Source organism: Carassius carassius, chromosome 31, assembly GCF_963082965.1.
Source record: "Carassius carassius chromosome 31, fCarCar2.1, whole genome shotgun sequence".
In the NCBI taxonomy this organism is placed as follows: Eukaryota; Metazoa; Chordata; class Actinopteri; order Cypriniformes; family Cyprinidae; genus Carassius; species Carassius carassius.
In genome coordinates, this window is record NC_081785.1 from 10441818 (window position 1) to 10461363 (window position 19546).

The 19546-nt window shown below is 38.6% G+C and overlaps 1 protein-coding gene across 1 annotated transcript in view; it reads left to right on the forward strand.

Moving 5' to 3' along the window:
* LOC132111516 (EH domain-binding protein 1-like) overlaps positions 1 to 19546 on the forward strand; it is a 126187-nt gene that overhangs the window by 65795 nt on the left and 40846 nt on the right. The window contains exons 14-17 of the mRNA XM_059518889.1: positions 3974 to 4852; positions 6483 to 6524; positions 6618 to 6746; positions 17279 to 17441. Coding sequence (XP_059374872.1) covers positions 3974 to 4852; positions 6483 to 6524; positions 6618 to 6746; positions 17279 to 17441 — 1213 coding nt within the window. The remainder of the gene's footprint in view (positions 1 to 3973; positions 4853 to 6482; positions 6525 to 6617; positions 6747 to 17278; positions 17442 to 19546) is intronic.

Below are 19546 nucleotides of genomic sequence, written 5' to 3' on the forward strand. Positions count from 1 at the left end.
AATATTTTTAAAAAGACAGAATCTGCTGCATTGCAACCCCCCCTCCCCATTCCTCCTTTTTTCTTTCACTTTCTTTTAGTAACTTTCTTCCTCTTTCTCTCATTATTGTTTTACATTATACCTGGTTCCATCCATTCAGGAATATTCAGTGGGATGTGCATGACGAATGAGCTTTGAATTGAGAGAGAGCAAAGAAGGTGTGAATATTGCGGTCAGCTCTCAAATGCCTGTTTAAATAAACCGCCAAGTGGCTCTGCCAAGAAGGATTACTCCAAGCATCTCTCTTCCTCTCTCTCAAAACACACACACACACAATGCACAGCAGCACACGATACAGAGCAAATGTATATTTGCTGAAGAGTTGCTTCCTGGATTTATTTGGAATCTATTTGGATTTGTGGGTGTATAAAACTTAATTCCTCTGTAATTCCGCTCCATTGAACGATAGCTGTATTCTGGAGCGCTGCAGATTAACTTTTATTTCAGCCCTCAGATCAACTCCATTTAGACTTTATTAGGTGTATTTAATGTGCTCCTCACTCTCTCCTTTCCCTATGTTCCTTTCATCTGTCATCACTTTACCCTACACTCAATACCTGCAGACACTACCTGAGTTCATTTCCTGCTCTCTCTTGTTCTGGGACTATTATATACACAGTTTTCACTCTCCAACACAGCGAAGAGTGCATCCTCTCGCTGTCATTCAACATAAATTACTATCCCAAGATGAGGAGGTTAAGAGCCCTCTCTATACAGCCACAAACACACTCATTTATATAAACTGCATTCATTTCCATGTGATCGAATCAGTGCAACCCTCTCTGGCCCAGCCGTGATTGCAATAATCTCTATTGAAATATGACAGATAAGAGCAATCAATAGCAGAGGGGAGAGGAGAGGATGGTTTGGTCATACAGGCCGTGAAAATAATTATTTTCCCTGTGTGTGTGTCTAGAGCGAGACCAGCAGTAATTTCCCATGATATCTGCTCTGTGTGCACGTGCGTGTATGTGTTTCTCGATAAATGTGCGAACGGGGGGAAAGCCCTTCTCGTTATGTGTGTGTGACTGACAGCGATGGATACCTGTCAATCATTCAGCGATGTCATTCACAAAACAAAACGCTTTTCATTGTCCGTTTAGCGTGGGGGAGGGGCTGACAGTCCGGAGCAGGAAGGGAACGTCTTAAACACACAATTGCACAGTTCACACGGGTTATTAGTGCCGCTGCATCATTTACACACAGATAGAGAGCAAACAGCATTTCTGTCAGTTGAATAAATGGCTTTTGTAGTTATTGCAGTACATCAGAAGCATGTTTTTGGCCTTAATTCTTCTGGATGTGTTTGGTCACACGCACTTGCACACAAACTGCTGTTTACATGGTGCAATTATTTTAATCAAACATGATTTGTTGTTTTGAAGTCTAAAGCAATGAGACAGAGACACCCTTTTTGTTTTCCTTTTTTCCTTCTCCCAGGCAGCTTGATGCTCTCTGTAAATAAATACATACACTCTTTGTAATCTATGTAAAAATGAATCAATGATTTGATTCACTATTTTTCCTTATCCTTTATTTTTAATATATGTTTTATACACTACCGTTAAAAAGTCTGGGGTCACTGTTCTTTTTTTTAAATAAATGAATGCTATTATTAAAAAAAAGACATTTTAAATTGATTAAAGTTGACAGTAAAGACATTTATAATTATTTATAATACCTCGGTTTCAAATAAATGGTGTTCTTTTGAACTTGGTATTCATCAAAATATCCTGGAAAAAAATGTAACTCGAGTTTCAGTTTTCAACATTGGGAGTAAGAAGAAATGTTTCTTCAGCACTAAATTTGTGTTTTCCGATAATCATTTCTGAAGGATCATGTGACACTGATGTAATGTCTGAAGAAAATTCTGCTTTGATGTCACATGAATAAATATATTTTTTAAATGCATTAAAATAGAACACATGTTATTTTAAATTGCAATAATATTTTTACTGTCATTTTAATAAATAAAAAAATGCAGACTTGGTGAGCATAGAATTCTTTCATGTTTTGTTTATACTTCTTTTATTTATACTGTCTGATCACAAACGGTTTTGCTTTTCTTTTTTTATTTCACATATGAACAATACTAATTTGATTTGGCCACATTCAGCTGCAGTGTGAATGTAGCTAAAGTATAGGAATCTGACACTTTAGTTTCATTCACCCCACCAATTATATACTCTTTTTCTAGAGCTAAAACCCAAACAACATAAACCTGCAGACTTTTTTTTGTTTTCCCACCCTTATTCATTCCCCTTTTTTTCTATTCAGCTGTCTGTACCTTACATTTCCCTCGCTCTGCAAAGCTCTGCATAACTATTGCTATTGTTAGCCTCCAGCAAACAGGAAAAAGAGAAGGCACGAGAGAAAGAAAGATGTGATTAATTGTAAATTGAGAATCGGCTTCCCTTTGATTATCCCTCCCCTCCCTTTCTCTTGCTTCCTCTCTCTCTCACTCACACCAATAAAGGGGACAAACCTGATAAAGTCAGTAGATGGGTAAATGGCAGAGGTTGAGACAATAGTCAACACTTGTCAACAGAGTGAAATTCGCTCAACTCTGATATAGCGAATCAGGGGGAGGCCGAGACAGAAGGTCAATTTGTAGGCTTTTCTTTATACTGTTGTATTCGCAAATTCTTAAGAGAGGAGAAAGTAACTTTTCTTTCATTCGTTCGGTGGATTATCGTGATAATGTCAGCCAGTTTACTTTCACTTCTTCCTTCCATTTCTCTCTTTCCTTCCATCTTCTGATCAGGGATTGAGTTTGGCTGTTTGATTATCTGCCTGTTCTCCTCAACCGGACAAATCAGTGCAATTATACTCACAGAGAGAGAGAGAGAGAGAGAGAGAGATGGAAAGGGGAAGAAAGTGAGAGAGATGGAAAGAGGGCGAGTGGGAGATGTATGCGATAAGACTGAGGCAGGATTAGTTTAGTGTTTCTTGGTATCGTGCTCTCTTATCATGGAGAACCATCCTTGACATTAGCTGTCACTGCCTGACGCATTCTACTGATCCCAGCTTGTCTTATCCCAAATCTAATTCCTGCATGCACCCTACACCCTAACATTGGCCTTCCGTCCCACTCTATAGCCTATAGTTTACCCTTTTACTCTACACCCAACCATTCATTTTCACCCCTCAGTCTCCACCGTTTGTCCATTTCACCCGTTCACCTTTATTTCATCCAATGCACCACCCATCCCAACTCATATTTATTTCATCCTTCCCTTTCTTCGAGACACCCAGCCATATTCTCTCTTAACCCTGACTTTACACTTTACATCAAGTAGTCCAAATTAACACCCAGTTTAATCCAAATATAATAATTGACTTTGATAAATAAATCTGTAGAAGACTGAGTCTTTTTTTTTTCTTTTTTCTTTTGGAAAAAACAACGTAATTATTTTTTTTAATTTTTAAACCTTATAGACAGATCCAGATTATTCATTTATTTACTTATTTACTTTTAATTTTATATAATAATTATTATTTAATTTATGTTAAATGTTTTGGTTATGAAGTTTTATTTAATAAAAAAATAATCAATTTACTATATCTATTTATCATACTATCTATTGATCATTCTGTGATATATTCTATTGTTTATGCATTTATTTATCATTTAATAATTATTTATTTATTATCTATTTATCTTTAGTTTAGAAGAATTATTGTCTGACCCATATATATTTTAGTTATTTTGATGAATTATTGGGGTCGACAGATTTATTCTAGGTTAGTTTAGTTTAGTTTTACAAAGGAATGACACAACTGAAATAAAACCTTTCCTTTTTATTCTTCAGTCAGTCCTTCTTTTTTGGTCCACCAGTTCTTGTTTTATTTATTATTTACTCATTTCATTTCATACAGTCCTTTATTTCCTATGTTTTATTTTAAACATCTGTTTTTTTGTGTGTGTATGCAGGCGTATGATGGCTTTGCCAGTCTGGGAATCTCTCGGCTTCTGGAGCCATCTGACATGGTTCTGCTGGCAATCCCGGATAAACTGACGGTGATGACGTACCTGTATCAGATCCGGGCACATTTCAGCGGTGAAGAACTCAATGTTGTGCAGATCGAAGCCAACAGCAGTCGTAGCACATACAAAGTTGGAGACTTTGAAACAGACACAAACAGTTCTATCGACCAAGACAAGTTCTACGCTGAACTTAACGACATTCACCCTGAGCCCACTAATCAGGGTGCTGCAGAAACCAATGGTGGCCATGGTGTTAAAGAAGAGCAGGAAGTGAAGTCAGTCATTACAGGCGGAGGATCTGGTTCTCTATCCACCTCCCCAGGGGAAGTTCTAAAAGATGTAGCTCCTTCTTTACGGGCGTCTACGACAGACCGTGACTTTTCAGCAGCTCCAACTGTCACTGAACCTCAACTACGACCCGCCCAAAGCAACAGAACCATACTGGAGACCACCACCAGCCAACCTCCCACTGCAGAACAGAAAAAACTCCTCAAAGCTGATACACTGGACATGGGTGACCTGTCTCACAGGCTGGAGAGAAAAGAGGAGAGCGGGCAGTCGGGTGGGTTGACCGCCGCTGACACCAGAGACTCCAGGGAGCAGCACGAGACCCCACGCCCTGGCGAAAGACTAACTGAATCTGGGTCACTCAAGTGGCAGACCGGGCCTTCTTTAACAAACACACACAAACTGGGCTTCACATATAACCGAGACACTGATCTTATCAAGAAGAAGAGAGCAAGTTTGCGCCACTCTGAATCTGACAGCACCTCAGACAGCAGTGCCCAGACCAACCACACACACACACCCGTTAAACTCTCACAGGTAAATGTCAACACACAACCGTGCTTACATAATCACATACGTCTGAGCAAAATGTTCTATCTATCTATCTATCGATCTATCTATCTATCTATCTATCTATCTATCTATCTATCTATCTATCTATCTATCTATCTATCTATCCATCTATCTATCTGTCCATCCGTCCATTTTTTTTTCTAGTTAAAAATCCCATACACATTTCTTTGTCATATACATTTCTTTGAATTTCAGTTTAATCTAATTTAACTTTCATTTAAATTGTAGTTCTATATCTTATATGCTACCTCAGTTTAATTTCAGTTAAATTGCCGGAGCTGAATTGGAATACATTTTTTTCAGTGTCACACACAACTCTGGTTCCCAAGATTCTCAATAACCTGAAAATATCAAGGAATTTAAAAAAATGTCCAGGCTAATTATTGATACTTTCTGTTTATACTCGAATCAAAAATATTTAATTGATTAGAAATGATACTTTGTGTGTGTCATGTAAAAACATACTTAAAAACAAATCATGGAAACATTATGAAAATTCATTAGTCAGAAAGTGCGAGAACCCTGTTGTGCAGTAAAAATTACCAAACCACACATGACTAATGCTCCAACACAAGCAAGCAAACAACATCAAACATACAGCAGGTATAGAAAAAAATCACCCCTCTTTAAAATAATCACATTTTGTTGCTTTGCAGCCTGAAATGAAGATGGACACAGTTTTTGTTTTATCCAACTGTGTGCTGTGAGTAAATACAGCTGGATAAAACAAAAACTGTGTCCATCTTCATTTCAGGCTGCAAAGTAACAAAATGCGAATATTTTAGAGGGAGGTACCCACTGTTAATACACATGATTGTAGGTAACAAACACATCCATGTTAAATGAATAATTCCCTGAACACTTCCAAAAGAAAAGCAGTTACAGCTTAAATGGGAAAAGCTGCCATATAAAATCAAAGCACATAAAGCTGTTTGAAGCTTTTTACGTTTGCTATTTTTGCTATTTTGTGAGATGTCTGATCGGCACAGACAGCAGCCGCATGTCACTCGGAGTGGCATGTCATTATGTACGGGCCGTCCCGCCTGCAGCTCTAATACTGACACGGGTTATAGCATGTTCCGCATGAGAGCCTCTCCTCATCTATACAGCATATATATTTATATACACACATACACACACACTTGCAGGTATTGCAGCACAACTTTTATCACACTCTCGCCATGTATCACTGTCATTCCTTCCACTGAATAACTTTCCAGCTGAGATTTGTCCTGATTTTATTTTGACATGTCATCAAGGCCTCAGCTGTGACATGAGAGGTGCGTTACCATGGTGACAGTTTGCAGCACCTTAAGTTTGTTGGTGACTGATTTGGTTGTTTTACTAAATATGTTGCACAGTGTAGATACCTGTAGATACCTTAACAGTGATCAGGAGCAAAAGTCACTCTATCTCCCCTCAGCTGTCAGAATCACTGCCATACCAATCAGCCAATCAGGTGCTTGCTGGAGCCCGTAATGAGAGTGCAAAGCTGATAGCGTTTGGAGAAGATGCTAATCTGATTTACAACATATAGGCTGATGGGGCATCCACAGATTTGTTCTTATGTCATGTTTTCTTTTTCTTTTTTCAGGAAGTTGTACCTACCGCAGTGTCTAACACCAGTGAAGAGAAGGTGAAACAGATCATGGTTATACAAAGTGGTTTTACAAAGTGAAACTTGGTTACATTCAAATTATTTTATAAAATCTCTTTCTCTGGATTGCAGAAGGTTCTATCTCTGAAGGAGAGGGCCAGGCTGCTATTGGAACAGGCCCGTAGAGATGCTGCCATGAAGGCTGGAAACAAAAGCACCACTAATGCACAGTCACCCACACACACTCCACAGATTATTGATGTGAGTTCACACTTTTTATATACATATATATATATATATATATATATATATATATATATATATATATATATATATATATATATATATATATATATATATATATATATATATATATATATATATATATCAAAAAGTCTTTGATCATGTTTACCAAGGGTGTCAATCCCTTGAGAGAGACATACCCTGACGCAGATGCTGCCAGTTTCTTAATACTATGTCTTTCATTAACCATTAATTAACCCATAGGATAGGAGGAAGCTGTTCATATGTGTCATGAATTTCCCCAAAATTCCGAAAAGGGTATTGCCAAGTGCATATACACCTGCGTAGTAAGTCCTTACCACTGTTCCCAGCTCCTCTCAGGATGCTCCTTTGTCCTGTCAGTAATAGAGAGTAATATTATTCTGTAGCCAAGAGCCTGCATGCTAGTGTCTCTCATTTCACACAGGACAAGTCTTTAAGGGTTACTCAAGGACTCAGGTAGTGATGTAGGAAGTGACCAGTCAGGGAACATCAAACACTAAATAAACATGCTCTGCTGAGCTCAGTACTGCAGGACAGCTGACACTTGACGTCGAAAAGCTCAGGCCACATCCAAATAACATTCCAGCTCTCCTGACATCCTGTTTTAGAGGAAGAAACGCAGTGGCATAAATATACAGAACCACAGTGGAGGGGTTTTCAGAACATGATGAAATATCTGGTGTATGGCGGATTTATTCAGACGTTTTGCTGTATGAATTTTTAAAAGGAAATGAGATGCCCTTGAAAGAAATGCATAAGAAAGCAAAGAACAGGAACAAGAAGGCACCTCACTGTGATGCTGCCGTAAATTAAGTTTTTTTTTTTTTTTCAAAGAAAAATATTTTCTTTTCTCCTACAAAAGTCCTCTGTGCTCTGATGAAGGGGAGATTGTCCTTGTCCTGTAAATTAACCACAAATTAGCGTCAGTGTGTGCGTTCACAATGCCTCCTTTCCAAGGACGATGTGCTAATGAGGCTTCAGTGCATTAGCCTGCCGGAATATTGAATTGTTTCACTTTTTAATAGAAAACATTGATCAAAAGGGAGCGTGGCTTGGCGCGCTGGTAATTGTTAGTGATTTAGATTAGATTAGTTGATGTCTTGTTTTGATTAGTAAGCCCTGTTATCTTATCACTGGCCTCTGCATGAAGCTCCTCCACTAAGAAGAGACTTTACGCATGCAGAGGGAATATTTTAATTAAATTAAGATTTGCTTCACTCTTTCAAAGCAGAGATAGAGATGGAGGGGTAAAAGTGAGGATGGATGAGAAAGAGCGAGAGAGGGAAGTCATTGGGGTGTAGTGAGCTTTTCATTCACACACTTTAGCATTGGCCGAAATGCTGTGTGCTTTCTTTTACTGGCAGCTGCTGAATGATCCTGACATTAAGATGAAATGCAATGAAATGATATAAAGGTATTTACTGTATCTTTAATCAAATAAATGTGACCTTGGTAAGCATAAGCGACTTCTTTCAAAAACATTTAAAAATAGTACCAATGCATTTTTTTATCAGTAGTCTATTCATTTTTAAAATATCTTAATTGCTTTTGTACATAGTATAAGCTAGCAAGTTTTGCTGTCGGCTGTTGTCTTTTTTTTCTAAAGCAACTAGCCCTTGTAATATCCTACCTCAACTTTCAACAGGATATAGAAGTTAAACATTTTGTCAAAAAAAATAAAGGGGTCTTTTAAATAAAGCATTTTTCTACATGTTTGCAGTGCTGTTAGCAGTTAGCATACAGACTTGATTGTGCGTGAGAGTGTGTTGGATGGCCAGCGGGCCAGTCATTGTCCTCAGTCAGTGGTGTGTTTCAGTATGCCCATCAGTGAGCCCACCTCTCTCATCAAGAACTGCTCTGTGTGTGTGTGTGTGTTTCTCTTGTTCTTTTACATGCCATGTTAATTGTGCTCCTTTGTGCTGCATTGGCTCTCTTGCTTTGATCTTTGCCACCAAAGATTTTCCCTCTCTCTCTCTCTCTCTGTCTGTTTGTCTCTGTCTTTGCTTTACTTTCTGTCTCCTGCTCATCTACTTTTTGCTAATTTGTATATGTGTGTTTAGAGTCTTTGATAGTAGGATTGTTTAGTAGTTGTCTTTGTACTATGGGTAGGTGGCCTTCACAATCCATTAGGACCAAACCTCTAAATTGCTCTCGCGGTCTTCACCCCTGGTGAGAGCAAATCGCTAATTAATGAAAAATTTGAAAAAGCACAGCAGCACAACACCCCCTTCATGCTAGTGTACACATACATGAATTCTTAAAAGAATGTTCCAAGTTTAAGTTAAGTGCTATTGACAACATTTGTGGCATAGTGTTGACTACAGCAAAATAATTTAATCTCATCCTCAATTTTTCAACAAAGGCAGATTTTGGGGTGTTAACACATGTAGTGATTCCAGACCATATATATAATGTGTGTGTGTGTCTGTATATATATATATATATATATATATATATATATATATGTGTCTGTATATATATATATATATATATATATATCATATAAATTGTCTTTTTTGAAGTGGTCATATTTTTCTAGGTGAATTAACTTATTCCTGTGGGTGCAGATATTATTATAGGATTATTTCTATACTATATTTATCACAGGCTTTAATTTTTACATTTTCAGTTTTTGTTTTTAACTTTAAGTTTAAATAATTTTGTCTTATCTTTTTGTAAATATTTCTGTTTAGCTTTAATTTAAGTATATTAGTAATTTAAGTACTTAAGTTTGAACTTATTTTATTTTGAGCCACTTGGCAAGGCAGTGTTTCAGTGTCATCATGACAACAGTTGAAAGATGTGATGCAATTTTAGATTTTTAAGTTTTTCTGTCACATAGTCTTTTTTTATATCAAAATTTTTATTTTTTTTTACTGCCTGGTCCCATGTTAACACTGTGCATCTTTTTAACGTGATAGATGAATACATTTTGTGGAAGTCACATTATGCCACAGTTTTCACTCTTTCATAGACAAGACCTAAATAAAGTGAAGAGAATCTCCCCTCTTCTTTTTCTTCTTTTTCAGTCCTTGATAAAGAGAAAGTGGGAGAGGGAGCGTTAGTAAGGAAATTTTTTTTTCATTTATATAGTCCTTTAAATCATAAAAAGGGAGGGAGGGTGGCAGAAAAAGGGGACAGTGCGTTTCTTCAGATTTTCTCAAGCATTAGTTGATCAGTGCAGTAATTTCACAGCGCTTTGGCCAGGGTAATTATGGAGGGTACGGCGAGAGAGAGAGAAAGAGAGAGCAGGGAAGGGGGAGGAAAAAGAGAGGGAAAAGATTCCAGGTGAGCTTCCTCGTGTTCACTGGCTCGTTATGATTAGTTTAATTGGACTGTGTTTGATTTTTCCCGACGAGGCCCTGCTTCACCCTCCTGACTCTCTCCTCCATCCTCTGCCCTCCCTCCCACTCTGTGTGACAGTGCGGTGACTTTTCAGAGCCACCCGTGACCCTCCCTCTCAGAGAGAGATGGAGCGAACCTTTGAACTCGTGGTGGCCTCCCTGCACGCTTGTACGTGTGTGTTTAGAGGCCTCTATCATGTTTGTCTTTCAGCCTCATTTAACTGTGACTTCAGACATGAAATCAACACGTAATCAAATATGTTGCTTTTCCTGTGTAAATCTGTTGTCAGTACTAACACTCCACATACAGCAGTGATCTTTCTCTCTCTCTCTGTAGTCCACAGTCGTTAGCGTCGACCCGCCTCTGATGCGTGAGAGTCAGTGGGAAGGCCCGGGGAAGACCAATTGTCCCAGCAAGCACCAGAGACTCGGAGTTAATTGGGCCAATTAGGCCACAGCCGTCCTCCTGTTCTCCGTTCTTTGGGTCTGACGCCCTCAAACGATTCCCTCAGACTTTCAAAGGAACCGTGGCTGCTCCTTCCATATGCATTTTAACATGCTGACGTGACTGCTCTCGTGCTGCATTCCGATTGTCTTTTTAGTTTGGAAACCTTTCTTTTTCTGGCGGATTCCTGTCTAATGAAACAGAATGGATAGAAGGTAGTTGAATGGCTGTGTGTGTGGAGATCAAAACGTTTGGTTGGAACAGAGAAGCTGTTAGAGAGAGAGAGAGATGGGGCGAGAGAGAGAGACGCCCCTTCAATCTCTTCATGAGTTGCGATCCAGCCACTGCTCTCTCCGGCATTACGCACACACAGTCATTTCTCAGTGGGGCTGTCTCCTCTTTTTTTCTTTCTTTTTTTTCTTGTCTCTCTCTTTTTCTCCGTCTCTCTTTTCAACACAACGACCTCTGCTTTCTTCTCTTCCACTACCTCATTCCTTTCTCTCTTTTCTGCCATCCTTCAGTTTTTAACCTCGTTCATAAGTCTCCTATAAATAAAATAGGAATCATAAACGAATAAAGTTTACGTTTATCTCGATATGAAATTGCAATTGATTAATCCAGTTATTTCAGTTGGACTGAAAAGTGCTTGTTTAGAGAGAGAGAGAGAGAGCGGGAGAGAGAGAGTGCTATGAGCTATTGTGTGTCTGTCGGAACACTTTAATTAAAGTAAGTATAAGCATTAGTACGTTTTTCAATAACTTGTTGATTTTCTGTCGCATTAATACATTTTTAATGGTCATGCTCCAAGTCTTGCTAAAGACTAAAAGAGTTTTTAAAGTTTTAAAGTTAACAATAAATAAAAAAATTACCTTATTTACTTTCTTTAATGTGCATAGCTATCCGCAACATATTTTGTATTTCTTGTATTTTCATCCGTAATCTGATGTATTTCTGAGCTGAACTGGATATTCACTGACCTAGTGAAAGCTTTTATTCTTGATTTTGTTTATTTAGAAACTGATTGGATGGTGAAATTTGGGTGTAACATACCAGAATGGAGCCAGGGTGCATAAGAGTTTGCTATAACAATACACAACTAGTTGGTTAACTATTTGTTTAACATTTATATAATGTAGAAATAAAATATTTTAATTCATGAATGATGCATTCAATTCATGAATGATGCATTCAATGCTGAAAAAATTATCACTGTCCACAAAAGTAATAATAAAAATAAAATAATGCAAAAAAATATTTTAGTGTTGTAAATAAAATCAGTACGTATATAAGATATTAAGCTTTATGTGAGAGTGAAGACTAAAGTAATGACAGCTGAAAAATCTATTTTTCTATCACATTTTAAAATATATTAAAACAGTAAATATAAATTTGAAATAGCTTTTACTATTTTCCTGTATCTTTGATTACTACTATCAAGTCTGCAGCAGAAAAAAAATTGTTTTTGGAAAAACAAAAAAAGGAAAGTCAGTGGAGGAGCGATTTGTCGATTTTGATTTCATGTTCACTTTAATGTACATGTTACTGTGAACAGTACATTGGTGAACATAAAAAAAAAAGTATGAAATGTATTAAATTGCTTGTCCTCTTCAACAACTTTCCAGTTGATTTCACCAAGCCCTGTTATTTTTCAACCCCCTCCCTTCATCTCTCAATCCAACCAATTCCTGATCAGCCTGATCTTTTTCTCTTTAAATATCTTGTTTTACTCAGAAATACATGAGATTATGGAAGCAAGCTGGCTTTAATGCTGACTGAAGTAGTTGTGTGTTTTTTGTACTCCATAAAGAACACCTTGCAGTGAATGGTGCTGCTTCTTTTGGGTAATTATGTTGTCATGTAAAGGGGAAAGTTTTCTTCCTAGGTGCACAGAACTAAACCTGCTCAAGCTGTTACTCCACTATTTCACCCACATCAGGGGGTTTGTCTTTCTAACTGCCCACATTCAGCAGTGTGTGTGCCTCTTGCCTCTGGCTCTCTGCAGTCATATATTGAAATAAGCATGTTTTGTTTTTGGTAGTAATCCCATGCTTGACATTGTTATTTTTGTTTATGCCCACCATAAGTGTTTTGGGAATGTCTTCGATGCCTTCATGCTTGTACGTTAAATGCCAGATGTCTTTCTGAGGGACAAACCTGGCCATCAGCCTTTATCCTTCCATCCTCCGAAATGGGTTGGTAACTGTTTGAGGGGTTTTTTTTGTTTGTGAGCCGGTTGCTAAGGGCAGGCTATGTAGCCCGCAAGACATCTACCTCTATCTCTCTATTTATCTGTTCACCCTCGCATCGCACCAGTATCATCTACACACATGCAGAAGCATAATTATGCTATGTACAACGGCCTTTGATAGCATGTACAGTTTCCTTCTTAATTCTTTATCAAATGCATTGATCGTGGTGTATGTGCATTGATCCAGGAACCACATCTGCAGCCCAGCGATAAGGCCACGGTGGCATCTCTCTCTCTCTCTCGCTCTCGTTTGGCTGGGGGCTAAAGCAGGCTGCTGTAGGATTAGCTGGTGCTCAACTACTTGCATTTTAAGTTGACACCTCAACACCAAGCAAAGGCCACATTACAGAAGAAAAGCTGCCCGTCCGTCCACCGAATGCTTCGTCTTCTGTACGCTCACACGCTCTCTCTGTCGACTACATATAATTGGATTTGTGAACAGGAACAGCCGAATGCTTCCTTTAGAATGGCCGGGGACACAAGGTGAAGTTTTCTCATTACAGACCACGAAGCCAGGGGACAGATCATAGATGATCTGTATTTTCCATTTAAAGAAGACAGAAATAGGAGAGAAGGAATAATAAAAGAGAGGAGGTTTTGATAGACAGTGCAGAGAGAGGAAGGTGAAGAGGACAAGGAAGTCTCTTTATTTCACAGGTCACTTTCTGAAGGACGGAGAGAGAGGGTTGATGAGACGTTGAAGTGGTAATGTTTTCATTTTCTTGAACGTGTCTCAAACATTGCATTCGTATTTGATTGCTTTTGTAAATGCACGGAATATTTGGGTTTGGATATTTGTCTACCGTTTGTATGAGTTCATAGGCAAGTGGGGTTGGGAATCAAAAACTGGTTTTTAATTTTTAAACTGGTGACGTTTTCACAGCCTTGTTGATTTTCACACCATCGTCTTATTTTCTGTCAGCAATCAACTTTCAAGTGAATCATTTATGTTTGAAAAGTCTGCAAACACACCTATAAACATATAATTTCCTGTATTACAATATAATTTATGTACACATTGTATTATATTTGAGGGAATATATATATATATATATATAATATTTTTTAATAGCTGATAGATAAATGTATACTCTAAAATAAAAAAAATCTATATTGTTATAAAACACTTTGCAGGTGCAGGTTACTGAGGGAAAGAAAGTATTGTTTTACGATTGTATTACATTCATTTTCCCTCAAAATTATGAAAAGAATCATTAATGAAATCATGCATGGAATCAGAACCAGAATTGATAAATTACTAATGATTGCAATCAGTTCACACATTTGTGTGAGTGGCTTTTGGATTGGCTGTTGTGTGTGTGTGTGTGTGTGTGTGTGTGTGTGTGTGTGTGTGTGTGTGTGTGTGCCCGCCCGTGCCTGGCCCTCCCCTTCTCTGCACACTCAGTGTGTCATGACAAATATATCTGTTTGTGCTTCACTGGCTGGCACCGTCTCTGACTGGCTGGCACGGCTGTGTTAGCGCATGGGCCCTGAGCCTGTGTGTGTGCCCAGCCGAGCGACTCCTTCCATGGCTCGCTGCACCCTTGGAGCCCCCACCCACCATCCAGCCCCCTCCAAAAGAGCAGCCAGACTGGTGCATGCACCCGGACCCCATGCCCACTGTTAGTGCTTCTGTCTGGGCCTCAGCTCTGCTGCCCACCCCCTCTCCCCCGTGGATCTCCTGTCCAGAAGGAGGTCGACAGCCCTCCATTAAATGCTTTTGCGCATCTCTCCCTCCCTTTTTTCTTCCCAAAAGATAGAGTGAAGTCTTTCAACACACCTTGTTTTCTTCTCCATCTTTCACTATGACTTTGTCATTATTTCTAGCACCCCTGATGTTTCACTTTCTTTTACTTCCCTCGTTCTTGTGGATCCCCTCATTATCCTTGGAGATCTGAAGCTGGGAGGTTGGATGGGCCACTGATCTCTCTCCCCTCTCTTTTCCTTTTTCTCCCTCTTTCTCTCACTCCAAACATAGCTCAGTTGGAGAGTCCAGACTGAATGGTCAAGCTTCAGTGTAGCTGAAGAAGAGCCACTTGAAGTCCATTTGAAGAGAGAGTCATTAAAGAAATCTCTTCATAAGAGGACAGACAGTTTTACACCTCATTGCTGCTGTAGAAATGGATCGTTCCACAGTGGTTATTCTGCACAGTGTGTAAGGCTGATTCATTTGGGGAGTCTATTTGTGTCTCTCAGTAATAGTTTTTTTCCATGCATTTTGACTTCACACTTTCATAACTTCCTTTAAGTGTCTCAGATTTTCAATGCTTTGTTGGCATGATTTTTTAAAAGCATGTATACAAATCACAATAAATAATTACAGAAAAAACACATTACATTAAGGTAAAATTCTTTAACAATAGTAAAAAAAATTTATATTGTAATAATCTTTTAAGTGAATATTTTTTACAGCATTTGTCAGTCTATTAGTTTATACATTTAAAATAAAAAAAATAATACATGTAGAAATTAAAAATAATCTAGATTAGTAAATGTTATAAAAGTATTGCTTGCTGTTATTTTGTTGAAACATTAATTAATATATGTCTAGAACCTGTCTTTTTTTATTCTACTTTTTTTTTTTTTTTTTTTTTTAGTCCATTGCAATTGAATGACTTTGAGTTCTTAAATCAAGGTTCCCATGGTTATGATCAATGTGGAAATATAATGAAAGTACAGGCCTGAAAATGTAATACATTGTGAAAAGGCTATTATTATAATTTTTTTTGGATGGTGAAATCCTCGATACTGAAATACTGAACTGCATTCATATGTCTGGGCTTCTTTCACCATCAGTGTTATAATCCATTTAGTGTGAATCAGCATTTATTCCAAGTATACCATGTATTTCCAACTTCATAAAGTGTCTGTCTGCCCCTTTACAAGCTTCTGTGAAATGTTCCAGCACAGTCTGTGTGGAGTGACGCATCTTTCCTTTCCTCTGTCTGCTGCTGTTCTTCATCTCTTGTTAATTTTCCTTGACTACAGTATTACAGAACATTTCCAGAGTTGCCTGAAAGCAGTTTACACTGGGCCTGGTGGTAATCCTGCCCTTCAGGCGCACACACACAAGGAATCTAATTTTCTGTGCTAATGGCAGGCCTAACCCTGAATCACTATATGTAAAACAGTGTGTCGAAGGTTGTGTGTGATGATACCTGCAAGGTTAAGCGGATCATTTGGCGTTTTAGACTTCAACTGCAGAAAGAATGACAATTATATTATGTTAAATTGTATGAGGAGCACAGGGCAAAAGCCTCACAGTTCAAACGATACATACATTATTATACATTAGATGTAGATTTTGTTACACTCACAGAAACACGTGGTTTTGTTTGTTTTTGTTGATTTCGTAATTTATTTGCATCCATATCATTGGCTGTTCCATCCTCCAATTAGAGCAGATGTATTAATTTTGCAAGAACATAGTGCACACACAATTCAGTTTTGGCAGGAGCGCTCCTGTGTTTTCAGGTGTAACCTGGCCTTAGCTTTGTCTTGCATGTTCAAATTACCCCGAGACTCAAGGGCCTCGGGGCTGGACTCCTAAAAAGTGCTCCTGGGATTCCCTGATCTGCATGTCTCTGCTCATTGTCCTTCTCAACAATGGTTTCAGACAAACAGTGTCCACAGAAACAGGTGAAATTGGGTTAATTAACTTAACACTTTTTTAACCGACTGGGATAATTCTCTCTCTGCTTCTTTGCTCTAGAAACCTGTTACCATCTTGAAAATATGTGCATGTCTGTGTGTTTATGTGGCTGTGTGTGGGGCCAGGCTACCCATCATGCTAAGCAGTGTGCTAGTGGTAGTGGTACTACAACGTTGTGAATATTGTTAAAATTGTTAAAAACCATCCAGTATTATCTTCTTTGAAAATGTTGGTAATGTTTGAAGTTATGTAGTTGGAACTATAGTTCTCAATCTGTGGTTAGAAGCATAAATTGTTCTTAGTAAGACATGTGGACTTAACTAGATCATGCTTTTGAACAAAATGAGCAAAAAGTCCAATATGGCAAACTGTTATTAAAAATGGTTTACATATCAGACCCTTGAACCCCTATCTGATGTTCCTAATGAACGTAATGCAAGTTTCAACCCAGTGACATTTCCCAATCATTGTCTGCTACTTTCTTTTCCACATCTGTCAATTCATGTCCAAGTAGTTGATGCATATATTCTGTCTCTACCTCTTGTTGATTCACACATCACACATTCCAGCGAATATCTCAGGTTTATTATGTCTGGACCCATACAGAATCGATGACAAATAAACCGTGCAGTGAATCTCTCTTGCTCTCTCCCTCTGTGCCAGAGACCCTCCATCCTGACTAGTAAAAAAAGCTGCTATCAGTCTGATCTGATGGGAGAGAGAGGAGTGAAAATGGCATTTCTGTCAATTACTTGAGATGCCACTCGTTCAATAACCCCCTTCTCCCTCCACTTCTGTCTGTCTGTGTGTGTGTGTCAGGAGCGCGATGAAGAGCGGCGCAGGCAGCTGCGAGAGAGAGCCAGGCAGCTGATAGCAGAGGCTCGATCTGGAGTAAAGATGGCTGAACTGCCTCTCTATACTGACTCTATTGCCTGTAGTGCAGCTGGGAACAACTTAAAAGGAAGGTCAAAGACAGCTGGAGGTGAGTGCAGGGGGGCTTTTATAGGCCGAAAGCACACATACACTCACCATGCATAAATGCAAGCAAGCATGCATACATGCACATTTTCTCATAAGCATGCAAACGCACACGCAAATCTACATGCATTAATTTTGAAATACCACAGACATAAGCTTTGCATCAAAACCTAGCGAGATGCCTCTGTAGACATGCTACCAAGGGTATACATACCTTGTTTTGGCGGAAGTCTAAAAGCAGCTTCACATCCTTCATAAATAAGGTAACCTCATTATGCATTGTATCATGGTTGTTGGAAAAAAATAACATCCAAGATGGAATGAAGTAAGAGAAATATTGATTCAAATTAATTTAGTGCCTAAAAGCATGGGCTGTTTCACCCAGTATGCACAATTTGCCCATTGTTTGCGTGTGCTGTGTACATTTTGAGGCTTAAAATGATAGTTCACCCAAAAATTAAAACCTATGTGACTTTATTTCTTTTGCATAACACAAAAGAAGATATTTCGAAAAATGTTTCAACTGTTGTCTGTACAAATGAAAGTAAATTGAGTCCAAAACAACAACCCATTTGGACCCCATTTACTTTCATTATACTGATAAAAAACACGGAGATATTCTTGTTCCACAAAAGAAATAAAGTCATACAACTTTGGAACAGCATTTTCAGTATTACATTTTCTGTTTTTATTTGACTTTTAATTTTTATTAGTTTAAATGGTTTTTTTGGGTGTGTGTGTGTGTAATATAAATATATATATAGCTTTGGTTTAGTTTTAGTCATTTTAGTACTTCAACTTATTTCAGTTAAGGTTTTTACGTTTTTTTAATCTAATATTTATATTTAATTGTATTAAATGCTTTAATATATGAACTAAAATTATTTTTAATTGTTTTAGCTTGCAATAACACTGAACAGAATTTTAATTCTTTGATGATTTTAACTTGAACACATATTCTGTCATTGTTATTTCAGGCTCCTAGAGAACATTGTGAAAATTTTCATAACCTTAAGGCTGAATGCAGGAGTTTGGCTTCTAAGATAATTAATTTGGTCATGAACTCCAGTGTGTGTGTCCATTAAGAGCAGGCCGTGTATGTGTGTGTGTGTGTGTCCATTAGTGGCTTTCAGCCCTTAAAAAGCGATTTGTTGCTCATTTCATAATGGCAACCAACACGTCTGCTTTCAAGGCCCAAAGGAGCATTACATTAAGAAACACACCTACATACTCTGAACTCTAATTTGAGGTGTTCACAGAGGGCTTCACTTCCATTTGTTCAGGCTGTCACTTCCCATATAATCCTGCAGAAATACATCAGGAGAACTCTAGTGACTGCAAACATTGCCCTGTGCCCCAACACGCACACCTACACAACAAGCCAACTTGGCCTAAATCATCATCACAGTCATTATAACACACACCCATGCCGGTTAATCAGTGTCTCATTGTCCATGTAGGACTCCTATAGACAGTGTCTCCTTCAGCTCGGCTTTCCCTCCGGGTCCTGTGTTATCATCAGCCACCATTTCTTCTTTTATTTCACATTGCAGGACAATGAGACGACACATTAGTGTAACGTTAACCAATAGGAGACCCATGCGGAAACAGTGGGGCATTAGCATAGCGACCAACTGTGGCGTGTTATTAAACATGTTTACGCCAAAGGGTCTTAGCGTTGTAGCTAGCCACTGCGTATAATTAAAAGTGTGCGTCCACGCCGAGGAAGAGGGGTGTTAGCGGCGCATCAAGGTTTTGTTTAATACTCGAGGTGTTAACATAGCGGGCTAACCGCTGTGCCTAATTCTGTGCCGGCTCATGTCCGTGTGTACCATTTCACAGCTCAAGGGGAGACACAATATTCCTCTCCTTTTATCTCTTTCATCTCGCACTCTTTGACGCCCTCCATTTTCTCTTCATCCTCTCCCTGTCTGCCTAATAGTGTTCCCTCCTCTTCAATCGCACATTTACTGTAGCTCAGAAATACTGCAGAAAACCTTTCGCGGCCCGCAGAGACAGACAAACCTGTGTATGGATGGAGTGAAGGAAAAACGGGTCAGAGGAAGAGAGAGGAAGAAAGACAGTGGCCTTTCGGGCTGTTGAACTCTG